Source organism: Raphanus sativus, chromosome 3 (genome assembly GCF_000801105.2).
Source record: "Raphanus sativus cultivar WK10039 chromosome 3, ASM80110v3, whole genome shotgun sequence".
Lineage (NCBI taxonomy): Eukaryota > Viridiplantae > Streptophyta > Magnoliopsida > Brassicales > Brassicaceae > Raphanus > Raphanus sativus.
In genome coordinates this window covers 10,635,476-10,655,650 of record NC_079513.1, presented here as the reverse complement: position 1 = coordinate 10,655,650, position 20,175 = coordinate 10,635,476, and the positions used below count along the sequence as shown (strand labels likewise).

The 20,175-nt window shown below is 30.5% G+C and overlaps 1 protein-coding gene, 1 long non-coding RNA gene and 2 other non-coding genes across 6 annotated transcripts; 3 read left to right on the top strand and 1 right to left on the bottom strand.

Moving 5' to 3' along the window:
• Window positions 1-846: 846 nt before the first annotated feature.
• Window positions 847-917, top strand: TRNAG-GCC (transfer RNA glycine (anticodon GCC)). The gene has a single exon. It is a non-coding gene; the product is annotated as a tRNA-Gly (tRNA).
• An 8-nt stretch (window positions 918-925) lies between these two features.
• On the top strand, window positions 926-1,010 carry LOC130510310 (small nucleolar RNA snoR114). The gene has a single exon (XR_008943987.1). It is a non-coding gene; the product is annotated as a small nucleolar RNA snoR114 (small nucleolar RNA).
• Window positions 1,011-10,035: 9,025 nt separating this feature from the next.
• LOC108844750 (60S ribosomal protein L7a-1) lies at window positions 10,036-11,673 on the bottom strand. The gene is made up of 6 exons (XM_018618045.2): window positions 11,563-11,673; window positions 11,275-11,316; window positions 10,982-11,183; window positions 10,580-10,878; window positions 10,402-10,494; window positions 10,036-10,323 (listed from the first exon to the last, which is right to left on the bottom strand). Exons 1-6 carry the CDS (start codon window positions 11,563-11,565, stop codon window positions 10,192-10,194), a joined length of 771 nt encoding a protein of 256 aa, XP_018473547.1. The 5' UTR covers window positions 11,566-11,673; the 3' UTR covers window positions 10,036-10,191.
• A 1,695-nt stretch (window positions 11,674-13,368) lies between these two features.
• Window positions 13,369-15,494, top strand: LOC108845962 (uncharacterized). Of its 3 annotated transcripts, none has more exons than XR_008943701.1 (5): window positions 13,369-13,538; window positions 13,686-14,103; window positions 14,188-14,273; window positions 14,398-14,951; window positions 15,294-15,494. It is a non-coding gene; the product is annotated as an uncharacterized LOC108845962 (long non-coding RNA). The 3 variants fall into 3 exon arrangements; XR_008943699.1 differs by having other exon boundaries at window positions 13,374-13,538; window positions 15,027-15,494; XR_008943700.1 differs by having other exon boundaries at window positions 13,375-13,538; window positions 13,686-14,099; window positions 15,027-15,494.
• Window positions 15,495-20,175: the final 4,681 nt, after the last annotated feature.

Sequence of the window (20,175 nt, the reverse complement as noted above, 5' to 3'; positions counted from 1 at the left end):
TTTTAGGTGAATGCAATAGCTTAATTGTTGATAATAATTGATATATAGAGTATCTTCCAACAATGCATGAACTTATTGGTGCAGCTAATCCTTCATTGGGCATCAAAACTCTCTCTCCCATTGACTTGAATTAGAGGCCTGAACCTTTTGCAGCAGCTAATCCTTTCATTGGGCATAAGCGTTTCTTCCAAAGGACCAAAAAAATCCTTGTCCAAGAATGGTTGTGTAATTTTATACTGCCTTCTGAGTATCCCTACAAGAACTTTCAAGACTATAAGCTACCCAAACAAGGTTTACAAAACTCGGTGGATCTGTTCATCTTTGTATGCTTGCTTGGTCACTATCGAAATAATCTCATGATCGAATATGCTGAGGAAAATCCACTCTGAACCCATCACGATCATGTATCCCTGTCTGCCTTGTCTATTTCCATTATGTTAAACTACTTAAAAGAAGTAGTTTGCAGAGAGAGGCACATTACAATAACAAAAAGCATGTAAAGTGGCGGATGTATTATATGATTATATTTTGGTGGGGACAAATCCTATATAAACTTTTAAAAGATAGCTAGAAAATGATATTTACCTTCGTGGGACAAATCCCTTTGCATAAGGATACCAAAAAACAAACTTTTTCGAAGAAGCTTTAATTTAAGTCTACAGTTTCCAAAATTGGAGTTCTGATGGAGCACAGTGGAGTTTGATAGATTCGGATGCGAGAGACCATCATTCGCTCTCCTCATCTGAATCGCCATTTCCTTCAACGAACGCCTCTTCTCTCTCTCTCCCACTCTGTTTCCGTTTTGTGGTTGTATAAAGATAAATGACGTAAATAAGTAAACAATCAGCACCAGTGGTCTAGTGGTAGAATAGTACCCTGCCACGGTACAGACCCGGGTTCGATTCCCGGCTGGTGCATTAGGAAAGAGCTGTGAAGATAATGGCAATAGCGTCGGTTGGGTCCTTCGCATTCATCTGCTTCATGTGATGAGATTAGCCGCACCTGAGCTCTTCTTTTTTTGAATCTTATCTTCTTAACAAACAATTTATTCTTATTGTGTTCATCTTGGTATTCTAACTATGAGCATTATCTTCTCTACTTTCTTCAGCTCTGTACTCTAATTATATTGAATATTAAAAGATTGATATATAACAATGTTCCAGATATTTTGAGTTTGCAATTATAATGGCTGGCTAATTCTGACCAGACTGGTTTGCACAATCTTGTGGTCAACCTTACGAAAGCATCCATCCAACTTTACTTTGTTATGAAACATCAACAGGTCCCTTTGGCACAACAGCTTGGTCGTGGTATATGGTGTCTGATACTTTGCTCGGTGGCCAATACCGGAGCACAGATCTTCCAACTATGTTCTCAATCGGGAGTGGACCCCTGCATACACACTCACACAGAAGTCAGCGCGGACACAATTATTATACCATGAATCTACACAATTAAATACTGGTTACCAGAATGCTCATAATAGGTGATACTATTTGATATTCCAAACTGATTTTTCATTTTGAGATTTACCATTTGTGAGAATCAAAGCTCTTGTTGCAGTTGTCTCCGAGTACAGAGATTATAACCTTTGGGAACAAACTGCAAGTGAGGAGCAAACGCTATCAACAATCTATATCTTTAAACAAGGATGAGCATGTGGTAATAGGGAGTGGTAATAAGTATAATTTGCTCACCATTGGAATACAAAGACTTGAATGGTTGAGAATAGGATCAATTAACAAGTGGATTGTATAAAAAGAGCTTACTTCAACCCAGTACAGTCATGACTCGTGGACCTTTTGATGCAGCTAATCCATTGGGAAGCAAATCTCTCTATAACTTTGATTTGAATTAATTAGAGACCTGAACCTCTTGCTGCAGCTAATGGTTGTGAAATTTTTTGTTTCCTTCTAAAGATCCCTAAAAGAAATTTCAAGACCATATTCCATAAGCTACTCTACAACCCAATAACAATTAACAGATTCATGCAAAGTGAAGCTTTGGGAAGAACAGTCACTTGTAGTGATATTTAGTTGGTGATACATTCTCAGGTATTCAGCCTTAGGTTGATGAGTTAGTGAGTCTTATCACTTATAGATTTAACAGTGTAGTTTTGTAGCTAACTAATATATAATATATAACACGCTTCACGGTTCCTCTTTTATAGTGAATAACTTGACATATATTATTTTATTAGAACTTTAGTTAACTAAAAGAAAATTCTCAGAATCTCACGATAAAATACAACAACATTGACGACTACGTCCGTAAGGTACACATATAGCACAACTAAAAGGTGGTTTGTTTACTCCACATCTATCACTATAATCTGCTTTCTTTCTACATATCAATACAATTAAAACAGCAGACATTTTTTAGACATCCCCTTAGTTTTTAAACTATTTAAAACTATTTACAGCAATGCCATTACAATTTAATTTTAATAAAAAATTTGAAACAAAATATTGTTAATCAGTAACGATAATTGAGAATATGCCAAAAAAATTCTCATTTACCAAATCTTACTAGGGATAATTTGTAAACTACCCTATTTAAGATTGTAATTTTGAAAAATATAATGTTTTGATATAATTTTGAAAACTACACTTATTTATGCTTTATAAGACTCTTTTGCCATTTATTTAAAGTTTAAATTCAAAATATTTTAATAATGAAAAACTCGAAACTATTAGTATTGTAATCATCTATGAAATAATTTTTTGAAGTATAATATTTGTGGGATATAGAGCATAAACTTAATCTTTTCTCTAATGGATGGTCAAGAAACCAGCCAGAATTGAACATATTTATGTTTTTGCTCCATATTGCACGATTGTATTATTTTCGTAGAAAGAAGACAAACTCTTAATTTCCCAAGCATTTGAAGCTATATTTCAGATATTGTTACGATACGGAACATATCCATTACAGGAATAGGTTAAAAGCTTGTGAATGTTTTTTTCTTGAAAAAAAAGGCTAAGCTTGTGAATGTTTCGCTTAACTTTACGAGAAACATTATGTATTTTTTTCTAAAAAAAGTTTTACTTGTGATGAAATAAGAAAGCTATGTTGATTATAAAATGTGTTTAAGAGTCTATAGTCTATAGCAAAAAAAAATTATCAAACTCCAGAACATCTTTGACGATTGTATCTACCTCCTCAGATACAAAATAAAAGAAGCACTACAATGATTAAAAAGATACGAAAACCATAAGTTTTAAACAAAGAATATCAAATTCCAGATTTTCTTGTTGACTTAAAATAAAATAAATAAATCATTTATTTTTAATTTTCTATTTCTATTAATTTATTAATTTAAATATTGAAATTTTTTACTCACAATAAGGTTAATTTAGTCACTTCACTTATAAATAAGTTTAGTTATCAAAAAATTAAAGATACGGTGTATTTTTCAAAATATAATCTTATTTAATGGCAATTTCCCAAATTTTCCCATCTTACTATCCCTATCGTAACTATATTCCTATTAATTAATATATATATACTACCGTCTAAAGACGTGAGCTTCGAATCAAAATGGTAATTATCACTTTGGTAAAATAGGTAGATCTGAGTGGGATGTGGCCTGTGGGGATGATAAGAGAAGCTCTCTTTGAAGTCAGGTTCGATCTCCAATCTCTTTTTCTTAGAATCCCAAAGTTTGTAGCTTACGATGGACTTATCTGAGATCATCAATCTCTATGTGCTGGCATCTTTTGTTTTGATGTTTCTCATGTTTACATATTTGTTTATTCTCTTATTTTGCAGGAAACTGGTAGATTAATCCGCTGTTCATAATTTGTTGGCCTTTTTGTGTGGTGGATTTGAAGACAATTGTGTTAAGATTCGGCAAACAGCTGGTTTTATATCTATTAAGTTTGTGTCAATATTCTAATTCTAATATTCATTATACTTAAATCATGCCTACATTAATATGCAGTGATTCTCCATTCCAAATATGAAAGGATTTTTTAGCATATGGGTTAAATTTCCGAGTATATTAATTAAAATTATATAGAATATATTAAAAAATTATTTTAAAACATAATTAAAAACTAAAAAACAGAGTAAAAGTTGTCTATTAATTCAATCAGTGGTTCAACCGGTAATTGTGTTTCGGGTTTTATTGGATTTTTTAAATTTTAGATGTTTCATTAAACCCGAACCGAATATATCTTGAGTCGCCGGGTTTTAAGATGTTTCATTAAACCCGAACCGAATATATCTTGAGTCGCCGGGTTTACCGGTTCAACCGTGAGGATGAATTGGGTTTCAAAATACTGCATAAAACATAATATCGATTCACCTAAAACCAATATTTTTAAACCCAACCCGGACACTAAACCGGATGACCTTCCGGGTCACCGGGTTGAACGAGGTGAACTGCGGGTTAATAAATAGATAAATTTTATTATATAATAATATATTAGTTATGAAAATAAATATATAGAAACTAAAATTAAGTATTTTCTATTTTATAAAACATAAAATAATATTTTCGATATGTATATTTTTTATGTTTAATAACATTTAGAAAATATTTAACTTTAGTTTATATTTTTGTTTTTATTTGACATAAAAATATCAAAAATAGTTGAGATTATTTAAAATAATTGTAACAAGTTAAGATTTGTGACATTTCACAAAAAGTATCAAGACTTAAAAATTCATAAACATTTATATGTCTATTGTGAATAATAAAATTAACTTTAAATCCAAAATATACCAAAAGTAAAACATCATTAATAAATTGTCGATAACAAAACTAAAAAACCTAATTTATTAATTAAAAATTATACAAAATAGATTATAAAAAAGATTTTAAAACATAATTAAAACCAAAAAAAGTAAAATTATCTATTAGTTTAACCAGTGATTCAACTGATAACCGGGGTATAGTGGTTTTTAGTGGGTTTTATTGGTTTTAAAATTTTGGTTTTTGCATTAAACCTGAACCGGATATATTTTGGGTCACCGGATTTACCGGTTCAACTGTGGGTCTAAGTCGGGTTTTAAAACATTTATAATGAGACAAAATAATTTTTTTTAGATCAAGAGTTCTTTGGAAATTTAAAAGACATATTAATTTTTAGTCCGTTAATATTAAACTGATTGGTGGGTCGGGTCCATAAACCTGGTAACTGCATCAATATAAATAAGTTTCTTCAAACATTAAACATAAATTAAATAAAGAAGCGAATATGTAGGGGATATTTAAAAATATGTTATTTTTTTACGATTTGGTTCCTAATAATCTGGACAATATAAAATCTATATTCTGCATCTAACAACCATTTAAAGTGCCTGCTAATCGAATGAACTATTTATAAGTTTATGTGAATAAATTCGAATAATAAGAACATTTAAAGTGCCTAATAATATGGATCATATCTATTTTCTGAGTATATATCCAACAAATAAGAACATTCAACGAATTAAATCAATTATTCTAAACTCAATTTCGAAATTTGATTATATAACCTCTTAATCCCGTAAAATATTCTCTTAGATTTTGCAACAATTTTTTAACTAAAAAATAAGATTTTATCATAATTAATATTGTTTCCGTCGCCTTCTTCTCTTATAAATATTTGTACAAACCCGAATTTATGTAACAAATAGGTGTACGAAATCTATAAGGTATATACAGTTTGTAAAAACTCTAATTTAATAAATGGGCATAAGTACGAGACCTATAAATTATATGCAGTTTGTACAAATCCAAAGTAAAATATACATGTTTTCAAATACAACGTTCGATCACATTATTAATTAGGGATGAATACATGTTATTTTTAAAAATATAAATACTGATGTTACATTTTCATAAATTAATGACATTTAATTTTTATAAGTAGATTTTTAATAGAAATTAATATTAATAGAAACTCAATTAGTTTAATGGATTTTAAATAGGTTATTCAATTAAAAATATTTATATAAATGTGATTTAACTTAAAGTTAGTAGAGATCATATTAACTCATTTATATATATATCAACATTTTAAAAAAATGTTGTTTGGTTTTCGGTGCAGGTTGGGTTTGATATTGGTATTCGGATATAACACTATAAGAGTTGTTCGAGTATATAGGTCAGGTTTAAGAGAGTATAAAACTTTGATTTCCGGGTTGATCCCGAGTCAGTTTTTTGGTATAAATATTCTTGATTAATTATGTTAGGTAACTATTAAGAAAATATAATATATTGTAAACTTTAGGAATAAACTTTAAAAATAATTTCTGAAATGCATATGTCAAAAGTGTATAGTTATGGAATATGACATATTTAATATATTTACCAAAAATTGCATTAAATTAAATTAATATTAAACATAATATAATTAAAAAAAAACACAAATATAAAAAAATAAATTTCTCAAAAAATAAATATTAAAATATACCCGCCCTTTTTAAGGGTGGGTCAAAATCTAGTTCCTCTGAAATCACAATCAGAAGAAGCATCCATAATTTCTGAATTAGCCACCACAAGTAAATATATTTATATATAGTTATATACGGTAAGTCATTATTTTAAGTTTCTTACTAATATGTAAGATACAAATGGTTGTAAGAGAATATAAAGAGGAAAAATGAACTTACGAGTGGATTGAACATCAACGAAAACTGAAGCAATGATTAAAAGAGCAACAAAGAAATAGACTAATAAAATGTGAAACAAAATAATATAAGGAAACAAAATAATAAATTGAGAAAACCACAAATGCTGTGAAAAGTGTCTTCAGAACTCTTCGTTTCAATTCTTATCATGTGCAATTTTGAAAATGCAATAGGTATTGTACCAATTAATGTCATTAACAAAAATGAGAGATGAATGATTGAAAAAAAATAATTCATGTGAATATTTTGTTTCCGGTGTGTTTATTATCAAATGTAGTTGTAGGTTCAAGTGTTAATTATATAATGTGATTGTATGATAGATGAAGAATTGAAAATAAAAGTTTTAACATTAAAAAATTCATCGAAATAATCCAAAATTTTTGGGGTAGAAAATTATAAACCACCAATAGACAATATAAGAAACTTCAAAAAAACATAGATAATAAAGATAAAATTTAGGTTTAAAAGGACAAAAACAAACACAATGCATTACAATTTACGGTTTAATAATTTAAATGAAGTGAACGTTTTATAAATTACACTTAATATATATTATTCAGTCAAAGATTTAATTCATACAAATAATTCTGTTAACATATATATGACCAAAACCTAAAATACAAGTACAATCTTAAAAAAATATATCTAAGTTACTGTTAAATTGAACAGAATTTTTCGTAGATAACACATAATGTAAGGTTTTATGGAGTGTTCATGTTTTAATAAAAAAGATATCAGTAATAATTTGAAATAATAAATTAAATTATTGCATGAAAACTATGATATTGTTGTGTTTGAAAATATTGTATTAAACTATTAGAAATATGGTAACTATTAAAATTATATACCACTAATCATATAAATCAAATTAAATATTATATGTATAAAATGAAAATAATCACCGGCACGATTGTGCGGGTCAAAATCTAGTTCAAGATTTGAATTTGATGAATACATTACATTCAAAATGGGTTTGAAAACTACACTTATACATATGTGATAAGACTATTTTAACTCACATTTTAATAAAGAAAACTAAAATCTGAAATTCTTAATATTCTTATTAATTTTGAGATAAAAATAAAAATTATTAGAATACTTAAATTTATAATTTATAATTTTATTGTTTCGAAGATTATCTTTTGAAAACCGGTTAATAATATACATATAAGATTTTAAAAATAGAATCTATAAACCTAGAATTTTAATCCGTTCTAGTCTTCTAGACAATGTTTCATAGTGCATTCATCTACTGGAAACCCAGAATATCGACACCACGACTGAGGGAGGCTCATTACTTTCAACTATTGAACCATTTGCTTCATTAATTTTGTTTTTCTTTTTGAGAACATGCTCTTGAACAAAAGCAAGGAAGCTGTTAGTACCAATTGGCTCCTTTATTTCCGATCTCGCAGACTCGTTCCTTTTATTCAATGTTTTGGTTAATCCTTTATATAGACAGCTTATTTCATGTCTGCAACTGGCATATGTTGAATAGGAGGATCGTTTGATCCTATCTCCATCAATTTTGATTCTCCAAAAATATATGGCATCACTTTGAGAGTCTCCCTCAAATGATTAGAGATATGCTCCGCTCCCATATTTACCGGGCATGATACACCATAACTCTATGTAACATTTACTTCAAAAGTTGCACCCACAAGAAAAGTAAGATATGTATTTGTACAATTGTTTCTTTAAAACGTAGAATAAAGAAGATCACCGTATCACATCTACTTAAAACAAACGCTAAATTGAATCAAATCATTGAATCTCCGAAGGTACTAAACAACGCGACAATAGATATTTTATTTGGTAACCAATAGATAAACATTTTTTCAAAAAAAAAAAAAACAAATAGATAAACATGGCAACTGCAATCAATCAGAGCATATAGATGCAAGGAGAAATAGACACCTGAACTTCTCTAAATTGGAGAAGAGATAGACATAACTTTGTATTAAATTTCAGTTTGGAGGATACATGTGATCTACACATAGGTGGTGATCGGTTAATGTTGTAGAAGCTGCACACAGCATTATTATACTTACAGCACTAATTTGACAACATTCAGACTTTATTAACTTTTTTGTTTCTACAGCATTGCTTTAAATTTACGGATGTACAACAGTTCTAGAGAGCAATATTTCTACAGCCTAGTTTTTTGAGCTTTCAAAGTATATTTAAGTTAGTTTTATTCCAATATATTAATTTGTAAACATTAAAACCCTAGTTCTTCTTATCATTCATCAGTTTTTTTTTTGCTTTTAAGTTTGATCTAACAATTAAATATCTTATTGTTATTCTTATGGTTATGTTTTTGTGTCTTATATCAAATCTATTTCTTTAATTATAAATTAGTCTATTTTATGAAAAATTTTAAAATTATTATTTTATTTATTTACGAGAATTAGAAATAATAAAAATCTTATGATGTATTTATTAATAAAATTTTATACATGTATAATACAATCTACAACTAAGTTATACCAATCATACTTTAAAAAAAAAAAACTAGAGCTAAAATTTTACAGCAATAAAATCTACAGTTACATCAAAAAATCTACATAAGTAATTCTATAGCAAAAAAAGCAAAGCTACAGCTTCTACCAATCAACCCCATAATCAATTTATTTATAATTCAATATATTCATATCTAAAACTGTTTTTTTTTATTTTAATAAAAAATTGTAATATTAGTTTAGATACTAATATTAAAATTAGTTTAAATTGTTAATTATGTTAGTTTAGTCATTTCACTTACAAATAAGTGTAGTTTTCAAAAATAGAAATAAAATTATTTAGTTTTCAAAATATAATCTTATTTAAAGGTATTTTTCCAAATTTTCTCTAAAAATTTTGTGGCATTTATTATTTGGGAATTCGGCCAAAAAAACTTCAACTTTGCACGAATTGCCAAAAAATACATGACCAAAAAAACACCAAATTTTTATTGATTTTACAATTAATTAACAATGTTTTCGTTGACTTGCCAATTTAACACGCCGTCAGTTAATTTAACAGAAAAGTTTGAAGTCGTTTACTGTTGGCCTTAAAGTGAAACAACGTCGTTTTCAAATGAGATGAAACGACGTCGTTTTAAATGATTTGAAAACGACGTCGTTTCACTTTAACGCCAACAATAAACGACTTCAAACTTTTGTGTAATTAACTGACGGCGTGTTAAATTGGCGAGTCAACGAAAATATTGTTAATTAATTGTAAAATCAATGAAAATTTAGTGTTTTTTTGTCGGTCCAAAGGTTCATGTATTTTTTGGTCATTTGTGCAAAATTGAGATTTTTTTTTTGGCCGATATTCCCCATATTTTTGTTACCAAAACATAAAAAAAGGGTTCAAGCATATATGTATTCTAATGTTAATTATCTCTGATTCTTTCAAGACTAGTCGAAGTGCCTGAGACCAAAATGATCATAAAGCTTGAAAACTGTCTGAAGAGGGTGCAAAACACATCCATACACGATAGTTCCAACTTCCAACAAAAAAAAAGAGAATCCTTTTTTGAACAACAAATTGAAGAGACAATCTAAACACTCAAAAAGATCCTTATTAGTTATTCCTCTGGGCAGCCTCCTTTGCAAGTACTCTTTCCTTGGCCTTTGTCTTGGCCTGAGATTTGGATCCCATTATGCCTCCTCCCCATTTCTTCCTGTACTCTTCGTACTTGTCGTTGAAGTTTGCCTATGATAACCAAAACCACAACCAAGTTCAACATCATCATCATAAGCATTTTTGAACTTCCATTGTCAAAAGAAGTACCTTGATAGCTTCGAGGATTTTGCTGAACTCAAGCTTGTCCTCATTCTTGACAGTGGTCAAACACAAGCAAGCAGCAGTCTTTTGGTGAACAACCTGAAAAAATAGGAGACAGATCAACTTAGCCAAACTAGAGACACGTGAACGAAACTAGAACCCAGAGGTGGAGATTAACACATACAGCTCCAAGACGAGATTTGCCTTTGACAATGCAGTAAGGGACTTCCATCTTCCTGCAGAGAGCAGGCAACCAGACGACCAACTCGATGGGGTCGACATCATGAGCAATGACAACAAGCTGTGCCTTGTTCTGCTCGATGAGGTAGGTCACATGGTTAAGGCCGTATTTGACAACAATAGGCTTCTTGGATTCAGAAGGCTTTCCCTCCGCTTCAGCTTGAGCCTTCTTGACAAGACGCTCTTTCTTGGCGGCTTTATCCTCCGGCCTATACTTGAGAAGTATCTTGAAGAGGCTGGTCGCTGCAATTATCATAGAGAGCAAATACAATATCCTGTTAGTTTTAATTAACCAGCAGATATAGTTAAATCAAATAAGTAACTAGACAGCCAATGTAGGCATTACCAAGATTCTTGTCGAGGGTCTTGGTGAACTGATTAAGGGCAGGTGGGACTTTCAACCTCTGCTTAAGGATCCTCTTCTGCCTTTGAAGACGGATAGACTTAGGCCATTTGATGTAGCGGGTAAGATCCTTCTTGGGAGGAAGAGCTCCACCAATACCAAATTGCTTAGGCCTCCTCTCGAATAGAGGGTTCGTTACTTTCTCCTGAATATATCACAAAAAAAAACATAACAGGAATGTAAGAAAAGACCAATGAAACATGTGAATGTTTCGAAATAATATAAAGAGATGATACCGTCTTCTTCTTGGCAGCAACCTTGACTCCTTTCTTCGGGGCCTAAGAAGAAAATCGTGGCGTAATTAATTACAAAAATTGAAGTTCAACGGTGAAAGTAACACGAGAGACGTTTGTGGATTCATTCATTAGCTTTAGCTGTCTTAAACCAAATCTAACAATCCTCAAAACCTAATAAGAAATGCTACTCGGAAACAGACACTAACTAGCTCATGCCAAATGAATACAACTCTAATTCGTTGATTCTGCAATATAAAAGCGAAAAGAGCGAAGAAGAGAGAGATCTACCATGGTTCGTCCAAATGGGTGGTTTCTGCAAAACGGACGGCGCTGGAGTCGAAAGACAAGTGTTTCTAGGGTTTTGCTTTATATATACAGTACAATCGATAGGGCTTCTTTATTTTTCTGTTATATAATTTCATTTTCAAAAATATCAAAATTTATGAAAGAAAATTACGGGGTGTTTACCAAAAAAAAAAAGTTACCGGGCCAAAAGATGATAATAAATCTTATTATACAAAATTTGGTTTTTCAAAATTAGATAAATATAAATCTTATTTTTATATAGGGATAATTTGAAAAATACTCTATTTATGTTTTAAAATTTGAAAAATACACTTCTTTTTCCCCTTTTTGAAAACTACACTTTATTATTTGTGATAAGACATTCTTATCCTTCGTTTATTAAAATTACAAATATTAATAACTAATCGTAAATCTGAAAATACTGTTTTTGTTATGTTTGTGATAAATATATTTTTTGAAATAATTGCATATTAATTATATGTTGGTGGTGTCTTCATGGCGTAGAAAATTAATGGATTGAACACGTTACCATCATCACTTAATGAAAACAGGCAAATCATTTTTTAAGAATGGAAAAATTGATTCATAAAATTCTATGAAACTGCAAAAGTCTTTTGTGTTTCATATGTACAAAGTTGACAACTATATCATTTCTCCTTTGAACCATTATGTGCTAACAAAAAGAGAAAAGGTACCATCAATACATGTATGTGGTTGTATATAAAGACAAAAATATCAAAATCGGAACAAATGATCATTTAACTATTGGCTAAAAATGTTCGTATTACTGACTGATAGTTTTTTTTAGAATCCTACTAACAAGAATGCGGTCAATTGTGATGAAAATCTGAAGAGCTTTTGTTTGGGTAGCAACAATTTAAGCTACTCGAGTTTTGCTATTTTCAGATTTGTTTTTTAAAAAAATATCTTAACAGTAGTTAGAAGGTATATCTATATAGCGGGTCTAGTATATGTTTCTGTATTTTTAAGATGATTTTTGTTTTTCTATAGTGCTTGGTCTCATATATTTTTAATGATGATAAAGAGAACAATGTTTCGGGTTAACATCCTACTGGTAAGCAATACATAAGAGATGGCAATACAATGGGGCATCTTTAATTTTTTAAGCATTGGCATCATTTGTTTAATCAAAAGAAATGTAAGATATACTTCTATACATATTGAGTCAATGATTTGAAACCAAAATCAACAAAAATCCTATTATTGTTGTATTTGTTAAAAAAAGAATCAGACAGAATATTTCTGAAATCATTTTATTAAGATCTTTAGCGTAGATATTCGAATAATTATAGACATTCAAATTGGATGATTTGGTCATTTCACCTTTAAACAAGTGTAGTTTTCAAAAAAAATAAAATTGATATAATTTTCAAAATATAATCTCAGGTAAAGGCATTTTTCCAAATTTCCCCTTTTATATAACCTCGGTCATAGGAAGTAATTTACTTTTCATTATTGAAATTAAATCCACATCACAATTGTAAAATGTATATGGTCATGTTCATGATCACCTCAATAGTGATATGTCATCTGGGAAAAAACTTCATCTTTATCGATTTTGACTTAAGCTTGATCGTTAGTGAACTAGAGTTTGCAAGACGAAATCTATTATATAATGAGCGAGTATCACTCCTCTTTATGGGACACGTGTCCTTTTTAAATTAATGGGCTGCTGTTTTATGGGCTTTTATCATGTGTGTTCTGTTTGTAACTGAGTTATGTCTGTTTGAAAGGGCCCATACGAGATTACGAGATCCGTTCATCTCGATAATTACATTAGGATTTCTTGATTTTTTGTTCTCCGTAGATCTCTAGCTATCCCTCTCCCTCTTCCTCCTCCGTTCTTCTTAAGTAATGGTGGTCATTACTCCTTCTGTCGACGCAACGATTCACGATTCCGTAACGTTTCTCCAATCCATTTATATAGAGTTCTCGAGGTTAGCTCTCAACCCTTTTCTTTATAGATTTCTCACACCATCGTTTCCGGCCTTTTTGAGGGTATCCACATCAGATTATCATTATTGTGTGTGGCGATTCCTGTTCCGGTGAATCGAATCTGACTCCATCTCTTCTCGACTCTCCAGCCATTCGATACAGAGCAGTAGCCTCTCCTCCCGTAACGCCTTCTCCATACTCCTATATATTGAGGTCCTCTATCATGCGTCGTCCTTCCACCTTTAACTCTTCTCCTCCACCTTTTAGTCGATCATCTCTGCACTATTGGATTCTCGCCGCAAACCCTAAACACTTTCCCCAATTCCTCTTTCTCTCTCGAAGAATCCGAATTCACGCTTTGAAATATCTGATGACAAAAAAAAGTGTAACCCTTTTGAAAGATTCAACGGCAGCATCTTCAAGCGACGAGGATGAGTCTCGGCCGCCTGCTAATCTAGATTAGCTGGTGGAAAATCGGGAACAAAGCGGTGAAGGCATAGACAATTCAAAGCGAGCAAAGAAGGATACTTCAGCTTCATCCTTTACACAGGGGGAATCAAAGTGTATGTATGTTACTGCTCTCTTAGATCGAATTGTAGACGTTTTTGTCTCCTGAATCCTTCTGCTAACCTATCAATCTCTCATTCTTAGGTTGAAGATGTACTCTCTATTTGCGTTTCTGGATTTCGAGTTAGCTGCTCTCATTCAAGAAGAGAAGTTCCTCAGCTTAGTTTCAGGTACCAGATGTTTCGTTCTTGATTTCTAATGTCTTTCTGGTTTAGAGAGAACTCATATTTCTTCAAACTCCTGATTCACCGTGTTTGATTTCACATTTAAGTTGTTTTTGTTTTCTGATTGCAGTCTTAGAGTTGGACAGTGTACTTACCTGAGCTTTAGGGAGATTATGAAAGGTGTTGAGCTCTTTGGTTTTAGAGCTTTTGTGGTCGTAAATCCTTACTCTTGTGCTGCACATAAGTCGTAGAACTTCTGTAGAATTGTAAGGTTTTATCTGCACAGTAAAACAGTAACACTGTCGTTTTCTTTGCGGAATAAGAGTTTCATCCACAGCAACAAAGGAAGACACTTTACCACCGATATGATCACATTTGATTTTGAAAAAGGAGGAGGAGGTTGAAACAAGTATCTATCCACTGGCGGTTAAGATAGAGCCAGCTCCGGAAGATGGAAAGTCTGGATCATCATCCACGAATGCTCAGATTACTAAAGCAAGCCACATACGTGAAGGAGAAAGGTGAGATCAAGCCAAGTGTGATGAAGCAGTTCCTATGGGTGAATGGGTCGAGATATGAGCTGCAAGATATCTATGGGATTGGGAACACGGTTGATGGGGCAGATGCAAAAGAATTGCGTTGTCTGAACCACGTGATACCATTGTTATGTCTTGCAGACAAATGGTATGTAATGATTCATATTTTTTTTTCTTAAAGAAGCAACAGCAAATGAAGTTCTGAGTTGGTTTATGTGTGCAGTGTATGTGTAGTAGATGTGCTAAGAGAGGAAAAGACAAAACAACAATGTCATTTTGGAGAAAAGTTTATACTTTTTTTTAATCTTCTTCTCTTCCCCAACACAGACTCCAAAGTTCTAAGTTTTTGGCTGCAAATTCCTCATTGAACCTGAACTCTTCCTCTGTTACAAGTTTTTACAATTTAAAAATCAGTTAGTAGCTTTAGATGTCCAAAATCCTTCTCAGTTTCTTTTCTAATTTTCTTCTGCTCTTCCTTTGAATGTTGCAGGAGACTGGAAACATCGATGTGAAAGGGGGAGGGGATGCCAACGACATGAAGGTGTGGAGAAGAGTCGGTGATTAGGAGTTGTGTTTTATAAAAAATGTATTATGTCTTTATCTTGCGTCTTTAAGAATAACTACTTTCCAACTTTATTTTTGTCTTTAAGAACTACCGTCTTCACACAATATATTCGGCTCTGAATAGGTCTTCATTAGGCATCTTAAACCAAATCATCTGTCCATACAAGGATATATTCAACTCAATCATTAAAATTTCAAACAAAACTTCATCCGGTGAATCGAGGACGTCATGATTTCCACTCTCCTAAGTAACAACCCGAGAATCATCCGTCTAAACTACACAACACATCAACACCCGGCCCCGCGCTTGCGCGGGGGCTACGCCCCCTAGTTCTTGTTAATGAGACAGTCAAATAGATGGTGAAAGAATCTTGGTATTCATCATCATTGTATGGGTTCTAGTGTCAATGAATGCAACACTGTGAACTAGGTCTTTTTGACAAGATGGGTCGAAGATTGTCACAGGCAATTGCGGGATTTGAATCTCTTCATCTCGCAATATTTTTGTACTCTTAACACAACAGTTTTATCTTCATCGAGAATAACTCGGAGGAATCATCGCATTCGAGTAACCACAAATGGCATCATTATCGTCACTATCATAAGATATGACTGATTCCAGATCATGGTCGTCGAAATCGATATCTGGTGCGATTTCGGATATCGAGTTGATCAGATACTGTCTTTTCTTTGCGGATTTGTTTGGACATTTTTTGCAAAGTGCCCTTCCTTCTGGCACAGGAAACATTTCGTTGCCTTTTCGAAGCTTTGTTTCTTTCGAAAGAATTTCTTGCGCCTAAATTTGTTGGGGTGTTTGGAGAATCGTCTTTTGAATTGTCGCACTTTTTCATGTGTATTGCACGAGCATGCTTTTTAGACTTTGAACACTTGATTGATAAATCTGGTCTGGCACATACTCTAAATAGTTGCTTTGATCTATCCATGAACTCTATCCAGAATTCCTTTTTCTTGCAGAGTTTATCCAGCATTCTGAAAATATATTCTTGGATCTGACAGATGATTTTTTTTTTCGATTGTTTGTCTTTAATCCCTGATGAATAGCTTAGTCTGTTGACTAAGATAATCATCAATGGAAAAGAGATAAACATGCTTTAAGGCTGGATTATTAAGGCTGTTAAGCGTGTAATACCTCTTTATTTGTCTTTTGAAGTGTTTCGCAAGATCTTTTTTTTTTTAGTGTGCAACATTTTGCTGAAAAGAATTCTTCTTCCGGTGAATTTTCTGTAAATTTCTCCAAGAAGCAACAGTATCATTGTCTGGAAGACTTATTCCTGTCTATATTCACAGATAGAATTCCACCATTCTTTAAAGTGCACTAGATATTTTTTGTAGTGAATTGTTGGATCACTAACTGCAAAGGAGATGTGATGGCTTCTGAATTCATCCGGGCATGGAATTCATCTAGACGGTCATTCCATTTATCAAAGGGAATGTCATCGAACGTGAAGATCATAAATTTTGAAGCAAAATGCTTATTTGGTATCTCTTGTTTCGGAGGCACATAATTTATTTCTCCATCACTTGAGTAGACTTTATTGATACTTGGCTCTTTCTTTAGAGGTGTTTGAACCTTCTCCGACTACAAATTGTTTTGGTAGAGATTCGTCATCTGGTCTGGTGCTATAATCATTGGAGCTTGTATCTAAAAACTGATCAATCTTTGCGATCATTCGCGAAGATGTAGGCTTAGGATCTCCCTGAGTTGCTGGCGATTTTTTATATATCTCTGAGCTTTTGCCTAGAGTAGTATCAAGTAGACTGGCCATTAAAATTTGATAATTCCAATGTCTTTGAAAATTCGATAAAATCAATAAATAAAAGAATTCTGCAAAATAAAATTTTCATTTTAAAATCCTAACTAAAAATATTTTTTTTTTCTTTTAAAAACAAAATCCTGAAAAAGAGATAATATAATTAACAAAAAAAACATTGTAGTAATATTAGTAATTTTGAGAAAAACGAATTTTAAAAATAGAAACTTTTAAAATATAATATATAACTGGATATTTGATAGTAATTTTATTTTTCAAAATCCTAGACAAAAAATTGTAGAAGATAATGTAATTTTATTTTTCTTTTCTAAAATACAAAGAAAACACCCTAAAATAATATTTGATTGTAGTTTTCATTTCTTTGATTGTAAAAGAAATTACAAAAAGAGATTTGTATCATATATTTTAACTCTTAACCAAAAGAGAATTGTAAAAATTTATTTGATAATATTTGTTAAAAGAGTAATTGATGATACATGATACTAGCTAGTAATTATTTAATTAACAAAGATGAATTTTAAAAATAACCATGATACGAATTGTAAAATTATTTAAGAATAATTTGAAATAATTAATTGATAGTGTTTTAATTTTTCTGAAATTCTAAACAGAAGATAATTGTAAAAAAAAATATATTATTATATTTTATTTATTAACTCTAAATAAAATAGTTTATAAAAATATAATTTTTAAAATAAAAACAAAGGTAAAATTTTAAAAATTATTTAGCAGTAATTTTAAAATAATCTGTGACAAACATGATATTAAAGGTCCAACAACTTTGTCTAAGTATATTTTTTAGAACTCATTCCTTTGTAATAGTATTGATAAAAACAATAGAATTTACTAACGTATCAATACAATTAAAACAGCAGACATTTTTTGGATATCCCCTCAATTTAGAAATATTTACAAATGAATGCCATTGCCTATTTATTATTAAATAAATTAAATAAAATGTGGAATTATGTTCCATGATTTTTGGGCTTTAACAAATCGAATTTACTAAATATTATTAACAATATAATTAGCAGACTTTTAACAAAACAAATATACAACTAAGCACAAACTAATCTAACGTTTACAGAATAAAAACCTTTGTTATGTAACCAGGATTTCTGCACTTTTAACAAATCGAGTTTACTAATCTTATTATCAATATAGCTAGCAGAGCTTTAACAAAACAAGTATACAACTCATCTAACGTGTACATAACAACTCTTTTTTTTTTTGTAAAACAAATGTAGGAACACTGCGCTTCTTTCGAAGCCATTACCTCAGGGAAGAAACAAATCTCCCAAACCACTACGACATGTGACATAACAACTCTTAAGTCATTTATATGATGTTCATTTTATTCTTTATCTACTAAATACGATTTAAGCCTAAAGAGTTATTCTTCAACTGCATATATTTCTTCCCTCACGTGATGGTTTTTTTAACAGAATAACGTATTTTGAAAAAAATGTATATCCACGATTAAAATAGATTTTTATTAACAGAATAACAAGATTATCAAAAATATTTTGTTGATGTAACTTAATAGATCTCAAAATCAAATAAAAGAAAATCGATTCTTTTATTTAAATAGAGTTATTATCCACTTCTTTAGATAATTTAACAATATAATTTATTTAAATATAGCAAAAGAATATACAGAATCAACTTCTTCCATATTAAAAAAAAAACTCTCACGTGGCGACAAGAAAGGGGGTTATAACAAGGCAATGAAGACGAAGACGAGCTGTGTGATTTGGTTTAACGTAACTGGGATTATCAAGAATGGTTACGATTTGGAAACAATGAAAAGAGGAGACTCTTTTTTGAGTTTCCTGTATGGTTTTTTCTCGAAGAACTTTCGACACTTCGTTTTAAAGATTTATATGGAATATGTCATATAATATATAAAAGTTTCAACATTGCATTATCTGACAATCTATATTATTAAAACAGGAACATTACAAGGTGGATTTTTAAAGATGGACCTCATATATTTAAATTAAATGTCTCATTCTTTATATATAATACGTACCATACTCTAACTTTGCATTGATGTATTTCCTTAAATACAGTTCTTCTTTTTGTCCATATTCCATATATGATTTTTACATTTATTACATGTCGATTTAAATAAAATATATACTAAGAATACTAAAAATATTAATCGTTCTATAATTACCCTATACAGTTCATTTTAAATTGATCAGTATACTTTAATTGGCCATATTAATTTTATTAGTACGAATAACATTAGGTAAATAAGTCATAGACACATACATAAAGATATGACTATTCTTATAACTATGTTGGGCCTAATTTACTTTCTAAAACAAATAACACATAGCTTCATATATTGTATAGAATATAGTAATATTGTATAGTATTATATTTATACAGTAATACTAAAAACAAACCAAACTGAAATATAATATATATCAAAAATACTTTGAATCATTACACACAAAAATATATTAGACCTCAGAGATCAAATTCATTTTGAAATTACGTAATAATTATTTTAAAAAATTAAATTTCGTAATGTACAAAAAACATAAGTTTTATATAAAATTTTGTGTTACAATAAAAAGACACAACTCACGATTGCAAAATGTTATTTTTACATACGAAAGACAGTTTTGATATTGTTCTTTAAACACAAAATTGAATATACAAACTCGATACTACATAAAACTAAATAATATAGAATACATTTTAAAAATAAAACCCGTGCGGGTGTGCATATGTTTATATAATATATAAATATATTATGTCATACATATTTTCATATAAATAATATCCCAATGTAAGTTTTATATGATAAATGTTGAAAATACAAAATATATAGCACTATATATTTAAAATAATATAGAAAAAATTACTTTACGTTATCATAAAATTTAAAAATCAAATTTAGTAATTAAACACATTGCTTATTTAAACACATTAGTACACATTGTTATTTATCAAAATTTTATATTAATACATATTACGATCATGTATAACATTTAGTAAAAA